The sequence below is a fragment of the Crinia signifera genome, chromosome 5 (assembly GCF_055691185.1).
Source record: "Crinia signifera chromosome 5, ASM5569118v1, whole genome shotgun sequence".
NCBI classification, from domain to species: Eukaryota; Metazoa; Chordata; class Amphibia; order Anura; family Myobatrachidae; genus Crinia; species Crinia signifera.
Genome location: NC_139221.1, coordinates 207,594,622 through 207,612,458, shown reverse-complemented (window position 1 = coordinate 207,612,458; position 17,837 = coordinate 207,594,622). Strand labels below are relative to the sequence as shown.

At 40.9% G+C, this 17,837-nt stretch overlaps 1 protein-coding gene across 2 annotated transcripts in view; it reads left to right on the top strand.

The window, feature by feature from the left end:
• The first annotated feature begins 6,627 nt into the window (after window positions 1-6,627).
• The window catches only part of POU6F2 (POU class 6 homeobox 2), a 513,474-nt gene continuing 502,264 nt past the window's right edge, over window positions 6,628-17,837 (top strand). For both annotated transcript variants that reach the window (XM_083188467.1, XM_083188463.1), the window contains exon 1: window positions 6,628-6,819. In XM_083188467.1, coding sequence (XP_083044593.1) covers window positions 6,733-6,819 — 87 coding nt within the window. In that variant the 5' untranslated portion in view covers window positions 6,628-6,732. The remainder of the gene's footprint in view (window positions 6,820-17,837) is intronic.

Below are 17,837 nucleotides of genomic sequence, written 5' to 3'. Positions count from 1 at the left end.
GCAATCGCCTGACTAGATCTTGACTACAAGTATTCAAACAGAACCCTATGCATGTACAGTATGTGCAACAGAATAGATTGTAGTGACCGGATTGCATATTACAATACTATCTTACACAATGACATAGCAAATAAATACAATATCAACTGCATTCATGATATTGGAGTTTAAATTTATTTGACTAGCATTTAAAAATACGTAACCATTAAAACATGTGAGTATACATTGAAATTTTTTTTTTTTAAATACAGTATACACACATTTAATATAAGAAACGCACTTATGTGTTTTTGACATTCAGATCCAGGACATTTGTAGGATACATATATTCAGTACTATTTTTCGGGAAAAATAGGTCCAGGAACTCCTGGTCTGGGGGTGGATCAATTAAATAAAAAATAATTTATATAATAAAGAGAGGGAGGGAGAGATAGATATATATATTGTAGTTAGAAACAAAGGCACTCAGAGGTGACTTTAAAATAAAACTTATCTTATGGAAAGTACATTTTTAGTTCCTGATGATGTCATATTTAATTAGAGGTTCAGGAACTCAGTTCCTGCTGGTTCCTGCTGAAAAATAGCACTGCATATATTTAAATGTAGTTGTGGAAGTAATACAGTACATAAAAAACACATCCATATAATAAATGCTTCCTTGCTAATTATTAATGGCCACTAATTTAGAAAATGACAATGCACAATAATGACAATGACAATAAGCACAATGAATTGAGCAAATTCATGTAATTAACTATAGTGTTGAGGATGGGTTGGATAAGTGCGTATGGGTCGAGTTGCGTATGAAAATAACGCACAGTGCATGATCCTGCGCTGACACGAATGTGCTTACGAGCATGCAGGTGTGCGGGTAGTTGGAGTCCACTCCCCTTTGTGTATTGTTGTGAACACTCCTGTTCACATGTGCTATGGGCGTCACTAACTGCGGGCATGTGACTACTTTTCGCACGGATGCATGTGAACAAATCAACCAGAATAAGGTCCATTTTGATGGTGCTGCTTATAAGCACTGGCTTCAGTGGAGATCTATCTTCTTTACTTGCAATGATTAGCAGTTCCGTAACCTAGACAAAAACAACTGTGTATGCATTTGTGTACAAACATGTATCAAGGCCAACATTACATGTTATCTTTTTGCTTTGCTCCCAACACAGAATGAAACCCATAGGTTTAATAAGAGGTGGATACATTTTGCTTCCATTTAAAAAAAAGTAGTAAAAATTAGAGATGAGCGGGTTCGGATCCTAGAGATCCGAACCCCCACGAACTTACCTTATCCGAGGACAGATCCGAGGAGTTCGCCGGGTCCCGCCATTTTCAGGAGTCCAAATCGAGGCCAAAACGTCATCATCCTGCGTCGGATTTGGATCTCTATAAAAGGTCCGGCTCCGGCGCCATCTTCATTCTGCATGTAGAAGTCAGACAGCACGGATGTTGCCGTGCTGTCTGCACAGAAGAAAAACCTATGGGGGACAAAAAAACACTGTGGGGGATATACTAAGGAGGGGCAACTAATTTGGGATTAAATAGAGGCTGCATAAACTGAGTGGGGCTGCTCAAGGGGGACAACTGTAAAAGTTGGGAATCTAAAGGTACATTTACTAAGGGGGAACTAATGGTGCAGGAACTTTTGTACATCTACTAAAGGGAAACTACTAAGTCCCAATACATCAGTTTTCCCCTTATGGTGGCCTTGTATTGTATTTAAATATTGTATGTTGAGTGTACTTGTGTAGTCTTCTTATGCAGGCAATAATCCTTTCACTGCATAGAAAGAAACATGTTCAGATGTTTGCAGGAAGAGGGAAATGTCTGGTTACCCCAAGGAACAGAAGCCCTGCCTTGTACAGATGGGTCTTTTCCCATCTTGGCTGGGGATGGCGCTGGCGTCGCCAGCCGCCATCCCCCGCCAGCGCCATGGCGATCGTGAGAAGGGGACGCGCGCGCACGAGAGGCGCGCGCGTCCCCTTCCGACGGCGCTTCCATACGTTTCCCCGGGTCCCCGCCGGCTTGCCGGCGGTAACCCGGGGTCCCCGCCGACTGCCCGCACCCCCCCTAACCCCCCCCTAACCCTGTCCGTCTCCCTGAGGCGGAGACGGACAGGGTTTCCGTCGCGCTAGCGACGGAGACTGAGACGCGCGTGCGCGTGAGACGCACGCGCGTCTCAGTCTCCTCGCTGGTGTGGCTGCTGGCGGGTCGCCAGCGCAGACGCCATGGCGACCCGCCAGCAAGGATGGGACAAGACCCATCTGTATTTCTCTCCTAAGTATGGACACATTTATACATGTTACCGTTTAACACATTCCTTCGGCTACAACTAAACTAATGCCCTCATTCTAGTTCATTCGGGCCCCGGCGTGTTCCCACTGGGGATGGATGTTTTAGCACTTTGCATATGCACATGGGTAGGGCTTCTGTGTGGGCACCTTTGGTGACTTGCATTGTTGCCATGGCACTTGCATAGGGGGGGGGGGGAATGGAGGTTGGTAGGGGGCTTTGTACCTGCCTTCTGGGGGTGGGTGGCTGACTTTATGGTCGGCGACCATTGAATGAGTTCAGTCCTGCGCGCTACCCTACGAATGGATGTTTATACAAAATATCCATGCGCAAAGCATCGGGATGTTCGGAGCATGGTGGGGCGGGCATTCACACGCCTGTGGGTGGCATTAGAAGGCTTGCTGCTTAGCGAGCCAACCAGAATCACCCCCTAAATCCACTGGGGTCATGAGGAATTTGCCCAACCAGTAGATGCATATACAAATTCTTCATGAGCTATTAGTTTATGTTCATTGTGTGGCCTGTTCATAGTTTTAACCAAGGGCCCGGTCAGACGCATTTGCTTGGCTGTGAATTCGCAGCCCGAGGGACTAACGAATGATGGCACTTTCACAGCAGTGTGCATGCGCTAGCCGTCCTTGCGATGTCGCTGGCTGTTCACAAGTTAATTGACAGGCGCCGATCATTTGGGGGCGGTACACTGGCATTTTCTGGGAGTGTCCCAGAAAACACAGGCGTTGCCCGGCCATTGGGTGGGAGGGCCGGGGACCACTGCCTCCCCATGGTGTTTTCAGTATAGACTTACTTGGCAGCTTTGAACAGGGGGAAATCATTAGATGGTGAGTGATTCCGAATGGAGTCTCTTTGCCCTGATGATGCATCAGATGTGAAGTAGAATACACATCTTAGTATATTTCCCCCATAAACTCATAACATTATGTGACTCTTGAAGCATAAACCATATTTCTGTTTTTCAAGGGTAGGGGTAATAGGGTCCACAGCACTAAGGTTGAAATGTATAGGGTCGACAACTAAAGGGCAACATGCATCAAGGTCGACACATGTGGTAAATCCTTGCACACAGGGGGTAAATCCTTCCAAAGTGTATTTGACTAATGCATGTCTAACGTTTGGTGTCTATCTATTAACTGTCTGACTAAACATAGTCTGTGAGCTATACCACACCCATCCCGCAGATGTACAGAGTGTCACAATGGTGATGCATTGTAACTGGCAGATAATGGCGAAACAATGCAGCCAATTACAATGCCAATATAATTCTGAAAATCTATGGACCAAAAGCTTTAATTTGGTATATGATCTTCTCTGCTCATAAAATGGCATCATAGAAATAAGTCACTCAAAAAAGTTGTCCTTCTGCTATTAATATATAAATGCTCTATTTATCTATCAGCATGAACAAAGGTTTAGATTAGGTTTAGATACTACCACTGCAGTATCCATGAATATAATACGGCAGCCATTTTGGGTAATTAGTAGCAAGCAGGGTTGCCGACTTTTCAGCTGGGAGAGGGCAGCCAGCTGCAGCAAGTAGGGGGCGTGGCCATTGGGTATCGCACAAAAGGAGGCGGAGTCGTGGGTGGGACTAACCAAATGAACCAAATGAAATTGCAAGCGGTACTATTCACTGCTGCCGCTCCAGCCACTCACGCTGCCAGGCTGCCACGGACCACTCCCACCACTGCAGCACACGCTGATAGCCTCCGCATAGCCTCCGCGGTGGCCATCACACAGGAAAGCGACGCCATGACGCAAGGTATGTCATGACGTTGCGCTGGTAACTAGCACCCGCCCCCAGCACTTTGGGACTTGCGCATGTGCAGTCCAATTTTTCAGCATGAAGGCTGAAAAACCGGGAGGATGGCGGGGCTTTCCGGGGGACCGGGATTATAAATAAATGCATTTTATTTGTAAATGAAACAGGTTATTTCATAGTTATAGTTTACACACATATAGAATTAGATTTATGTGGGTTTTACTTCAAAGTGAGATCTATATTGCAGTGTAAAAATAAAGCAGCCAGTATTTACCCTGCACAGAAACAAAATAACTCTAATTCTCTCTGCACATTTTACAGCTGCCCCCCTGCAGTGCACATGGTTTTGTCCATCTAAGAAGGATTTTGTCAGAAAGAGTGAACTAGAATAAGGCCCATAGTTATTATTTTCAATTTATTACTATATTTATACAAAATTAAAGAATGCACTATATGTGTTGGCAAATACAGTATGCAGCTTTCTTCCCCCATTATGCTTCCATACCTCCCAACATGACCCTCCCCAGTTTCTGGACTTTCCTCTTCATGTATGATTGCCATCACCTGTGGTGAAGCACCTTTCTTATTAGTAAACCTGTGGAAAACAGGTGATGGCAATCATACATGAAGAGGAAAGTCCAGGAGCAGAGCATTGTGTCCCTCCTGGATAGGGTCATGTTGGGAGGTATGTGCTTCTGTGTCAGACAGAGGGAGGAGTCACATTAGGAAATAATTTTCATTGGTAATAGTGCAACTTTAAGCATAATGTCACACCTTCGTCCTTGCAGTTAGTGATTATAAAACTTCCTAAGACAGGGGTAGCCAACTCCAGTCCTCGAGAGCCACCAACAGTTAACTTTTTCCATATCTCCTCACAGAATCACAAGTGAAGTATTTAGCTCCACCTTTGGCTCTTTTAAAATGTGTTAGTCAGTAATGAGTGCACCTGTGCAGCAGCTAGGTTGTCTGGAAACTATGAACTGTTGGTAGCTCTCGAAGACTGGAGTTGGCTACCCTTGTCCTAAGATGACCAGATGTCCCCTCTTACTGATTTGCACTACTGTGTGTCTGACTTTTCTTTAAAGAAAGTTCATTATCTAAGCAACAAAAACCAAACATTAATCAGTGTCTTATTTTTGAGTCAGTATTTCTGGAAATCTGTGACAAATACGATGCTCCGATTGCCTCCAGATCCGCAGTCATTTTTTCTTGTGCGTTATGAGCTTTAATTTTCGATCACTGGTCCAATACACAATCTTAACTGAGACATTTCAACTCATAAGGGAACAGGATTATGAAACGCTTTGTCCGCATTTCATTTGGCACTTTGTGGGAGAAGCATCACATTGATTTTTAGCTTTTTTTTTTTCATTCTGACATGGGCACATTACAGAACGGAGCACTTAAACTGCTCAGCTCTTTCAAGAGGGGGAAGCAGAGACCTATGAGTTTTGTGATATCTCTGATTTAAATACCATTCTTCCTGCAAAAACTCACCCTCAGGAAAGTTTTTAAATAAAGAATAATAATAATAATAATAATAATAATATAAAGCGTTCTATTTTATAAGCCACTCATGTACCGCAAGACATGTTTTGTACTTGGTGAGAGAGTCTGCCGGTCTCACTTTATTTAGTTTGTACTGGGTATTTGTCAATGTCATTTCACATCTGCAGAAAATTCATACGTTGTGTAGCTAGTGTAATTCTGGGTGAGAGTGTGTGCGATGAAGGTCACATGATCGTTTCATCCTATTTGTTGGTGTAGCTTGACTTTTATTTCCCCCTTTTGCTGTTACTGATGGTTGTGAGTGCAGAAGTTGATTGACAGATGCATGGCAGAAACCCCCATTCTGTCTTTCAAAGACTACATATGACGGATTGTGATCTTTCAGCTCAGCAGCAGGACACAGGGACCATGCAAGCTGTAATTGGCCAGGTATCGTGTCAGCCATTTCTCAACCCTTTTTAATTAAGTTATACCCCCCCCCCCCCCCAATCACTACCGGTACATCTGATTCTCATCATTCATGTATACGCCACCATTTTCAGTGTCTTTGGCTGCTAGGGAGGCTAGAAACTTAGTATGTAAGATATACTGTTGTTTACACTTGACATTTAAATGCTCTTAATAACATGTACTATGTGTTTTGTATTGTTAATACATTTACAGTAACATGTAAACGAGAATATACTGTATATTGCAATTTTCAGTTGATAATTTACAGTAGTTTTTCTATATATGTGGCCTGATTCTTTAGTGGATATAAATACATATAGAGGATCTTTAAGTATCTATCTATCTATCTATCTATCTATCTATCTATCTATCTATCTATCTATCTATCTATCTATCTATCTATCTATCTATATGTTTGTACACACACACACACACACACACACAAACACACACAAACACACACACACACACACACCAGCAAATATATGTCCAGTATGCTTTAAATAGAAGTATATCCAGTAGTCCACTGCTGCAGCAAAGGGGGCGGCTAGGAAATTAAACCCTGCCAGAATCTGAGAGGTCCAGGTGGTCTGTTCAAGCTTCCTAATGCGATCCAGCACAACAGCTTTAATAAACAGCTCTATTTAGTTCTCTCCTTGCTGTATCCAGGGAGGTGAACAGGGTCTGGGTCTGCTGTGATGAAATGCCGGATGAATATCTCTCAGAGGCCTCAAGAGCTGATTTTTAAAGCTTTACCATTTCGCCGTCTTTTGTCTTCCGAATGGGTCAGTGAGTCCTTGTCTTACTTCAGAGAGATATTTCTGATAAGTGTAATGTATGTTGTTACTGTAGCTTGTGTTTCTTGATATACACCTGCTTATAAAAAAAAGTAGATTTGGGATGTTTTTAAATAGCAGCCTATAAGACAAAATTATAACTGTAGATAACAAAACAAGGTATTTGATGTTTTAATGGTAATTGTCAAAAATGTACATTTTTAGAAACAATATACAGTATATGCATTTACCTCAGGTTATAATTAGCTACCAAAACCTTTACATATTGCTATATGGGAGATTACATTGGGAAGCTGAACACATTTTATGACTTTTAAAGTAGCTAATGTTTTCTAATAGAAGCTACCAGTGTGAATTCCCCAGTTGGAGGTTGTTACAATTGTTGTAAAAAATTGTCAGAAATCAGAATACAGCAGCCTTGTACAATAACTGCAACTGATTTTTATATGCTGACAATTATGCCATTCAGGTATTTATTATAGCTATTTAAAGTTATATGATTTGGCTCCAAACAGTTTTGGACTGTCAAAAAGGAATTAAAGTTGAAGCATGTTTCAAAAGTGGTCTCAAGGAAAGTGTTTTTCTTTTTAGAGATCTACATTAATATAAAAATACTTGATCATTTAAAATTCAATGTCTACAAATCAATGTGTCACAAATCGTAAGGTGCATAATTATTTCATTATATTGCTGTATAGCATTATGTTCTAGACTAAGTGATGGTCTATTCAGTATATAACCAAATAATGACAGCTTTATATTCCAGTGCTGATCACCTGCTATAGAATACAGGTGATTTGAGTGCATTATGTGTTATTTTGTTTTACAATATTGATAAGTGCGTTCGAATTTTCAGCATAACAACAGATTTTTTTTTTAGTTTGTTCACTTTTTCAGATTCAAAACAAATTGGTTCAAATAGTTTTTCTTGAACCCACTATTTACCTCCAGTGTACTTAACTATTTGCAAATGGAGCATCATTAGAGTAGTATTTACTGACTTCTATGGTATCAAAGTGTAGTACGATAAATGATTTTTAATATAAAATAATATTTAAAAATAAGTACATATAGCATCATCAAAAATGCAAAAACAAGTTGCTTTTTATGAATGCATTGATGTTAATGTATTTACTGTGCACTGTTGTTGTAAAGCTTATATAAATTATAAATGTGATTTGGAAAGCATAAATATATATATGTGTGTTTAAAATTATTTGCCTACATTGCTGTCAGTAAGCAGAAATCTTGAAATGTGCCATATGTGTCAATTAATGTTGCTTTGAATACTACCATTGACATACTTTCATTTATAATTCAGATTTGTTTTACAGCAAATCTATTTTGTATTTTGTTTTAAATAAAATATAGGCTAGCAGTTGAATAAACATTTCAGTCATGTATTTCAGAGATGTACTATAATCCACCCTCAAGGATATATATTTAAAAAAATAGTACAGCCTGGCCTATAGCATATTTATTATCAATTGGTTCTTTGTGAAAAATCAGCAAGTTAGATTACAGCAGATGGCAATAGATGAAGACAAGAAATGTTGCAAAAATAGGTCGTTTTCAGATGTGACATTTAAGATAACTTTATTGAATTCACAATGTCGCCTCTAGAAACCGAAGACTCATATTTATTTCTTTATAAGTATATTTATTTATTTACTACAACGTGTATATGTAGTGGATATGTGCAACAAACTTAAGCTGGCCATACACTACTGCGATTTTGCTCCACTTCACATGATTCCAAGGCATCAGGCTAAGAAATCAGGTGAAATAGGGTAAATAGGGTAAATTGCATGTGTCTTTGCTCCAATGGGTGGTCCCATGCGCATCAGATCTGAGACCCTAGATTTCAAGGGATCGTAGGATCTGAGTCGGACAGCCACCGACAGCAGTTGCTGAGATCGCATGCGATATAGCGATATAAAAGGTAGCATGCTTTATATCGCATGCGATCCTGCCACCTGGGAAAGTTCTGAATGGTTCAAGGGGGATTGCATACGACTTCTCCCCTCAGAGATGTCGCACAAGTGTATGGGGCCCTTTACAATAGTTATTGCAAGTTTACTTTTCTATGGCATTGGATGGCAGCACTCAGAAACGTGCACTGCATTTGCGTAGTGTACTGTACTTCCTTGTGTGCTGAGCAGTATACTGTATGTTCTCTCTATATACTGCATTTTATTAATTGACCTGAGTGTTAGGTAAAAGCAGTAAGCAATGCTAAGAATAGCTCAACACCACTAAACAAAATCATGTATTAATAGGACAATATCAGGAAAAGTAAAGGGCAACTTACATATATATGTTTAAGCAATGAGAGAAACTTATGACAAATGCATGTAATTGGCTTATATAGCTAAAACATCGAAAGAAAACACAAGTACTTTTATGTAACCATTCAAAATATAAATATGAATTTTACAGAAACAGATTTACCGGTATTAATTTTAATGATCTCACACTGTATTTGTATCTGTTCTTCATATTTAGAGACCTAGTCTTGTGAGTGACAGGTTAGTTCATCAGCCTTACAGCCCTCCTGTTTTTCTCTCATCTCGTTCAGACAGGTCACTGTGTCCAATCACCCTTCTGGCTCTTAATTCCCCAGGGACACCAAAGCCTGCCTGCCATCTTGATCCACCGGCCTTAGGGCCTAGGCTTGCTGCACATTTATATGTTCACTGGCTTTTGGAAATGTAATGGAACAAAGGATATTAAATTAGCTGGTGAAAGAAACAGATGATGTGAATTAGGTAAACAACAGGCAAGAAATATGAAGGTAGTTGAGGAATATGGCCTAAATTAATATGTAGTAGGATATATATATATATATATATATATATATATATATATATAATATATACCCGTATATATGTGTGTGTGTATACAGTATATATATATATTTATATATATATGAATAAATATCTATATATATATATAGATATATATATATATATCTATATATATATATAGATATATATATATATATATATATATATAGGGAGTATTCTAGTGCAGTAACTAATTTAAACATCACAATGCCATTTGGAATTGGGCTTTTCTGCTCTGGCTTTTCTTTTTTTTTCTCTCTTGACCTATAGCAGGTTGCTTTACAACAGGATGAAATGACCAATCTGATGCACACCCATAGATTATTATGTTTAAAGCAAATATTGTATTATGATTAAATTAAAAGAAATTGCCCTTACAATAAAAAAATTTATAAACATATTATCTGAAAAAAAAAAATCAAGACAGCATCAAACCCAATTTGTGTTCCTTTGTGGAAAATATCCTATTGAGAGGCTCCATAAGTAATGGAAAAAGTGCTAAAAGAAGATAACCTATGTGATCTAACTAGCTGGGTTTATGCAACTATTAACGCAATACTTTGTGTAAGTTATTGTGTGTAAACAGGGGTGTGGTATAGCTCACAGACAATGGGGGAGATTCTCTAAGAATCTCCGCCCCCCTTGCCGCCCATCGCATTTATAATTATCGCATATGTTCTAACATATGCGATAATTATAGCAAAGGACAGCTCTTGCATTAAGAGCTGTCCTTTGCGGTGAGAGTCGCTGGGTCCCAGCAGGTCCCGGCGGCTCCCCCTCCCTCCCACACCCGGCGCTGCTGCGCCGGGCTCTCCTCCTCCCTGCACCTGGAAGAGGATCAGTGCAGGGAGGAGGTCACAGGTCCGGGCAGCACGGGCAGCACAGCTCTGTGCTGCCCGGACACAGGTGAGGGGGGAGTGGGCGATGCGGGGCGGCGAGGGGGCGATGCGGGGCGGCGGGGGCTTGCGGTAGAAGCCCATTGGCTTCTATGGGGGCATCGCCAAATTTTTCTGGCGATGCCCCCCGCCGAGGTAACCCGGCGGGGGGATGTTTACAGCATCCCAAAATTCGCTAAAAACCTCGATAACGGGGTTTTTACCACATTTCTAGCTTAGAGAATCTCCCCCACTGTCTAGTCAGACAGTCAATAAGTAGACACCAAAAGTTAGACATGCATAAGTCAGACATTGACAATTTTTCATGTCAACATTTTACTTGTGTGGTTAGTTTTGTCAATATCTTACTGATGCATGTCTAACTTTTGTCAATGTCTGACTTTTGCCCATGTCTGACTAATGCATGTCTAACTTTTGTCAATATCTAACTAATGCATGTCTAACTTTTGGTGTCTATCTATTGACTGTCTAATTAGTCATTGTCTGTCAGCTGTCTGGAACCCTGCAAACAGTGGGATGGGATTTTATTTGCTTCAAGTAAAGTAATAGTCCCCGTAGTGGCAAAATTATTACAAAGACTGATTCGTCATTGCATCAATTTCTATCTAAACATCCAATTATCTAACATTATTAAAGGTTAAAATATACAACAAGCAAAGTTCATTGGGGGGATACATATACATGAGACCAGTGGATGGGATGCCGGCAGTTAGATGACTGATAGCGGCATCCTGCTTAAACAGATTCCTGTCCCGGGCTGTGTAAGTATACTTACTCTCTCCCACTACCCCCCTAATTCTAACCTTTCCTGCCTGATGCCTAAACCCCCTCCATCGCAGAATAACCCTCCCCCTTAGTGCCTAACCCTAATCCAACCTTTCTAACCCTAACCATCCCTCCATGAAGCCTAACCCTAACCTTCCCCCTGCACTCCTAATGTTGAGAGACATACTTATGATTAGGATGCCGTCTGTCAGGATTCTTGTGACTGCATTTCCAATGATTTGGGGATTCCAGAGTCAGTGTTGTTCAACCCATTGGGGATGTGAATATGGATTTTGTGAGGAAAAAAAAACACTTTTACTGTGTTGTTGCCTTGCTTTTGTTGAAACACTGTATTTCTTATGTAGCTGATAAATACCTGTAACTAAACTACTGCCTGGTATTTGTGGATTTGCCTTTCTGGGAAATCCCACTGCTTTGTACTGTAACAGGTTGTGTGATGGCGACTTCTCAATGGGAAATGTAAAAAAAAAAACCGGAAGTCTTTTTTTTACTGTGATAAGTTTATTGTAAATTAAATACGACCATAAATGTTGCCGTGGTGAAAAGAGCTCTTTAGTAATTATGTTTTTGCATGTGAAATGGTGTGGTGATCTGCATTCTCTCTGGAACCTATTTAACAAGCCCTTCGGCTCTGGAAATCATAGAAGAACAGTAGTTTACACATTATTCCACTTAATTAAGTGAAAGTATATTTCTTAAACATGAAATGCATGAGATATAGCAGATAGAGTATTCATTGTTTTCCAGTAAGAATTGGAGCATACTACATATAATACAATGTATGGGGACATTGCAGCTGAGATATTTATTAAGCTCTTAAAACAGAGGGGAATATTTGTCAAATAAAGCAAACGTGCCACTATTATCAGTAGTGATTATGGCCTCCCTGTCCAACACCTCTCTCCACTCCAGTCTATCCTCAATGCTGTTTCCCGGCTCATCTTTTTCTCCAAATGTACAATGTCCACCTCTCCTCTCCAACAAGCCCTATACTGGCTCCCTTTCCCCTTCAGAATACAATTCAAGCTCCTCACACTCACATACAAAGCCATCACCCATTCTACTCCCACCTACATATCTGTCTTTATCTGTTTTTACACTCCAATGCAATCTCTTTGCTCCACAAATGCACTCTGCCTCTCCCGCCAAATGGTTACTTTCTCCCATTCCTGTCTCCAAGATTTTAGCCGTTGTGCTCCGTATCTCTGGAATTCTGTACCCCTCCCTATCAGACTCTACACAAAACTTTAAGATCGACTTCTTCATTAACTCTAACCATTTATAATCCTAAACTTCTGTTTATGCTCACTTCTATCCCTTTTGTGTCACCCCAGTCTGTCTGCCCCTTCACTTTAGAATGTAAGCTCTCACGAGCAGGGCCTCTCTCCTCATGTGCTTTTCTTAGAATATATCTCTGCCACCCTGATAATTGCATCAGTGTCTTTATTTACCATGTACTTGTCTGAAATTGCAGTGCATTGTAATTTTTGGTACTTGCGTACTAGCACAGCGCCCCGATAATTAGTCGCCCGATTTTTTTAATCGAATCGCATCGCCAGCCATACACCCGATGGCATGCGATGCGATGCGATTTTAACTCATATTCGATATTAAATTGTATAAGCACCCTAATGGGTGCATTTAATGCTTAAATGCACCCCCACGCGGCGGTACGCGTCCTACGACCTTTTCATACCCCCACAATCCACGTCGGCGTGGAGTCGAGAATAGAAAGAGTGGCGAGCGCAGCGAGCCACCGAGCCCAAAGCGTGGCGAGCGCACGCGGATATCTGTGAAGCCCGCGAGGGGACCCGGATACCTGTGAAGGTATCCGCATCCCCTCTTGGGGCACGCTGCGCTCGCCACACTTCGGGCTCGGTGGCTCGCTGCGCTCGCCACACTTTCTATTCTCAACTCCTCGCCGACTTGGATAGTAGGGGTATGAAAAGGTTGTACGATGCGTAACGCCGCCCCTCGCGGGCTCGCTGTGCTCGCCACGCTTCGGGTTCACGTTTATACTTGGGGGTGGTGTGGGGGTGCATTTAACCATTGTAACCATCCATTAGGGTACTTATATAATTTATAATCACATCGCATCACATTGTATGCCATTGTACAACATTGGCCGAAATCGTGTTGCATCGCATACCATCGCATGCGATATGGTCTGCGATGCGAGGGGCGCCATGCTAGTACACAAGTACCTAATTTTTCATCTATGTATTGTCAGGCGCTGCGGAACCCTTATGGTGACTTATAAATAAACAATAATAGTAACAATAACAACAGCAAATTATACAGAGCAACTTATCTGGCATGTGGAAATAGGAAAATAGCTCTAAAAGTATGGGGTTTCTTGTAAATGTGAGTTTTGTCAAAGCTGCATTGACAGATCAAAGTTTTTGCTAAATACTGTAGGTCAATTAACCCCCTCACTGCAGTACGAACTTACAATGAAGGTCCAGTTAGGAAGTACTGTACGGAGCTCTCCTTTGTCCAGTCTTTATAAGGCCCTCACACCTACCAAGCTTTGTATGAGTAAAGTTTGTGTTTCTGTGTACGTGCTTCGCCTAGGACTACACAGCTTAGCCAGACATGGACCCAATTTTAATAGATTGTAAGCTGCAGGTAGACATTTTACATTTGTCCCACCTGCAGTGCAGCATGGTTTTCCATATGAAAAAAAAACTGCTTTGTGATCAATTCTGAATTAAGGTCTGATTCAAATTCGCTCGGAATGAATCAAATTTTCCCCTGCCACGATGGTTGACGTTTGCGCATGCAGACACAAACCCCTGCGAACAGTGTCTTCGTAACACATCCATTCCCTCACATGGTTGCGAGGGGATACAGCAGTATGGGGGAGGGGGGGTGGGTGTATTGTTGTCAAGGAGGTAGGATTCAATAGAGAAATGATAGACAAAATCAAATCATTTGCTATGGACAATATCACCTTTTATAACTTTTAGAAGCTTTAGTAAATTTACACCAAGTCTTTTATGCATTTTCTAGCGGAGTAATGGCAAATTATGTAGTTTTGCGCAGAAAAATTATCATTTATTAAGCATAGACATAGAGATAATTGCATAGCGCCATTGGAATACACACCGACAATAAAAATGGGTCAAGTAAGTTCTCATTTCCATGGTGCTTTTGTAGTGTTTGTTTAAGCTACACTAAAGAGACCACCAATTACCAAATGACTGACACCACAACATAAATAGGCAGATGTGCAGCACATTTTCTCACTGTCTATTGCATGGATAAGATCCCTCTCATATTTTACTAGTGAGAACAACTGGCCAATGACAATACACTGGGGGAAAGCGGTCTATGGGGAAAACAGCACAGTGTGATAAAGTCACTTCTAATTACAACCTACTGTACTGCACTCTAAATTTAGGAAAAACCGTCATATTTAATTTGCCATATAATACATTTGAATCAGTTTATTTAGTTATATTGTATTCCTTATTCAAATGCTTGTATCAGCCCTTTCCCCTTATGTACAAGCATTTGTTTGAACATGCTAGAACTGAGGTGCCCACTTTCTGTGTCTCTGCATGCTTTAATATCTCTAGTAACTTTGTAGGTGCCACCATTTGTGCACCACTACTCCCGATTTGAACACTTCCACCAGCCCTATGGAAGGTGCAGTATCACATGCCTAATTCACTGACCCGCCAGCATTGCCTTCACTGACATGTCCCTGGCACTAATATGAGACTGACATTTTTGTGTTCACTTATAGCTACCTCCCAGTCACTGCCCCAGGACGCTTATCACTTTTCTACCCTGTTTCAAAAGATGTACAAAGCTTTCTCTTTGAAATCATTATTATTTCTACCAATTATTTGCATAGTGAACACATATTCTGCAGCAATTTTCAGAGCATATTTCACGCAATCACAGTCCCTGACCAAGAGGAGCTTACAGTCTATACTCCCTGCACAGATACACACACAAATATACACATTTTTTCAGGAGCCAATTCAACAACCAGAGTATTTTTTTTATTGTAGGAGGAAACCGGAGCACATGGAGAAACCAAAAAGAGGGAGGGGGAGGGGGGGGGGGGTGTCACGTACATAACAGTCTTTCTTCTCTTCCCTTGTTATCACATGGAGAAACCACCTGCAAACATGAAGAGAATATACACACATTTAGGGCAGTATCTTGTTTACAGCCTTTTCACCAACTATCTCTCTAACAACCCCATCCTAGAGACTTTCCAATCTGGTCTTCTCTTCACTTCACTGAAACTGCCCTGGTCAAAGTCACAAATGACCTGCATTGGTTGGACTAAAAGCAGAGGTCACTTTTCTCTGCTCATCTTCCTGGACCCCTCCACTTCTTTTGAAACCATTATTCATCCTCTCTTTTTCTGCATACTTCAGTCCACTGACCTCTACAGCACCATCCTTGCCTGGTTCACCTCTCACCTCACCAACCAATCCTTCTCCTTGTCTGCCTTTGGCTCCAACTCACAACTTTTCATACTTGCCATTGGTAGTGTCCTTGTCCCCCTTCTCTTCTCTATGTACAACTCTTTCATGTGTGAAGTCTTATGCTCCTTCAGCCTTCAATAACACTTCTATGCTGACAACATGCAATTAGACTACTGTTCTTCTGACCTCCCCCCTCTGTCCTCTTTAAGGTATCCAGCTGCCTGTGCGTCATCTCCTCCTGGATGTCTTAACACTGTTAATAACACCATCATCTTGCCCTGTCCCCCAACTCTGTTGCCTGGTGTCATTCTTAATTCCTCCCTCTCTTCACCCCCCCATGATAAATCTCTAGCTCTGTCCTTTTGGTTCGAGTTACACAACATAATTTGCATCAGGCTGTTCCTTTCCCAGAATGCAACTTATTAACTCACTGGTAATTTCTCAGCTCTACTTCTGAAACCCTTCACCTCACTGGCCCTCCACTTTCCGATCTCACTCCCCTCAAATCGATTTTCAGTACTGCATCTAGATTCATCTTGACCTCCTGCCGATCCACAGCTGTCATTCACCTTAGCCAAAATGTACACTAGCTCCCATTACCAGACAGAGTCCTCTTCAATCTCCTCACCTTCACTTGCTAGGCCACTGCTCCCTACATTTCCAACCCCATCTCTCTATGATCAGCCAATGATCATCACCTCTCCACCACCCAATTCACTGCACCTTACGTTTCAATCCAAGATTTCACATGTGCTGCCAGCTTCATTGGAATTAACTCTTTTGCTCTATCAGACTCTTCCCAACCTTGTAAAGCTTCAAACAGGCACTGAGAGACACATGTTCATCAAAGCATACCTTTCCACCATATAACCAGTTTAAATATCACATTCTCCATCCCCAGCCTCTTGCATTGGCCATCTTTCTCCTGCTTACTTCCTTTCCGCAGGATTGCTCCTGCCTCATGTCACCTGTCTGCCACCCTCTCCCCCTTGATTGTAAACTCCTTGATGCAGTGCCCTTTTCTACACAGCCTCATCTCTCACAGTTCAAATAAAGCCCTCACCTACCAACTGGTCATCTAACTTGCACCTCCTCCAATTCATAGTAGTTGATCTGTCCCAATGGCTGCACTCTCTAGTAATACACAGATTACTCCTTTGCTAACCTTACATATCAGCTGTATTGAGCAATGAGATTTGTTTTTGCTAATTGTAACTTGTGCTTAGTTTTGGTTACTGTAATATGATGTTGTGTTTACCCTGTATTGTTCTAATGTGTTTTGTATGTACAGTGCTAGGAACCATTTGTGGTGCCTTAGAAATAAAATGTAATAATAATAATGATGATGATGATGATGATGATAATAACAACCTAAGACTTCAGTGCTGTGTGACAGTTATACTAGCTATTCATGCTGCTGTTTTGGATTGAAAGTGCCCCAGGTTAAATCAGTTTACACTTTCAGACAAATAATGAAAAACTGTAAATGTTCTCCAAGCAATGTAGAGGTACAGTACAGTAACAGCAATATAAAAGTCAACAAAAAGACCAATATGTAACATAAAAAATGTATTGGACATATTTTAAAAAGTATTGTTCTAACTATTCATGTACAAAATACAATTCCTGCAGTGCTAAATAAATATGATAAAATAATTTAAAAAATTATATATATATACATATATATATATTGTTTTTGGGCAGTTTCAATTATCCACAGTTTGCCTTAAACAAACCCGCCCCCCATCCCCCCCCCCCCCCCCCCCCCCCCCAAGTAAAGTGCCTGGAGCTATGCAAGGCTGCAATTAATGCTTTTTTTTGGTTTGGTTATTCCACTGCAAAAAAAACTATATTACGTATTATACTATGTAATTACTTATTTGCTGTGTAATTTATTTGAATGCAATCATTTTTATTTCTACATTTGCAATAAATGTTATGTTAAATGTCATTCAATCATAATTGACATGCATATTGTATTACAAATTAAAACTAGAGTACTTATTAAATGTTTGAATATTAATTCAGTT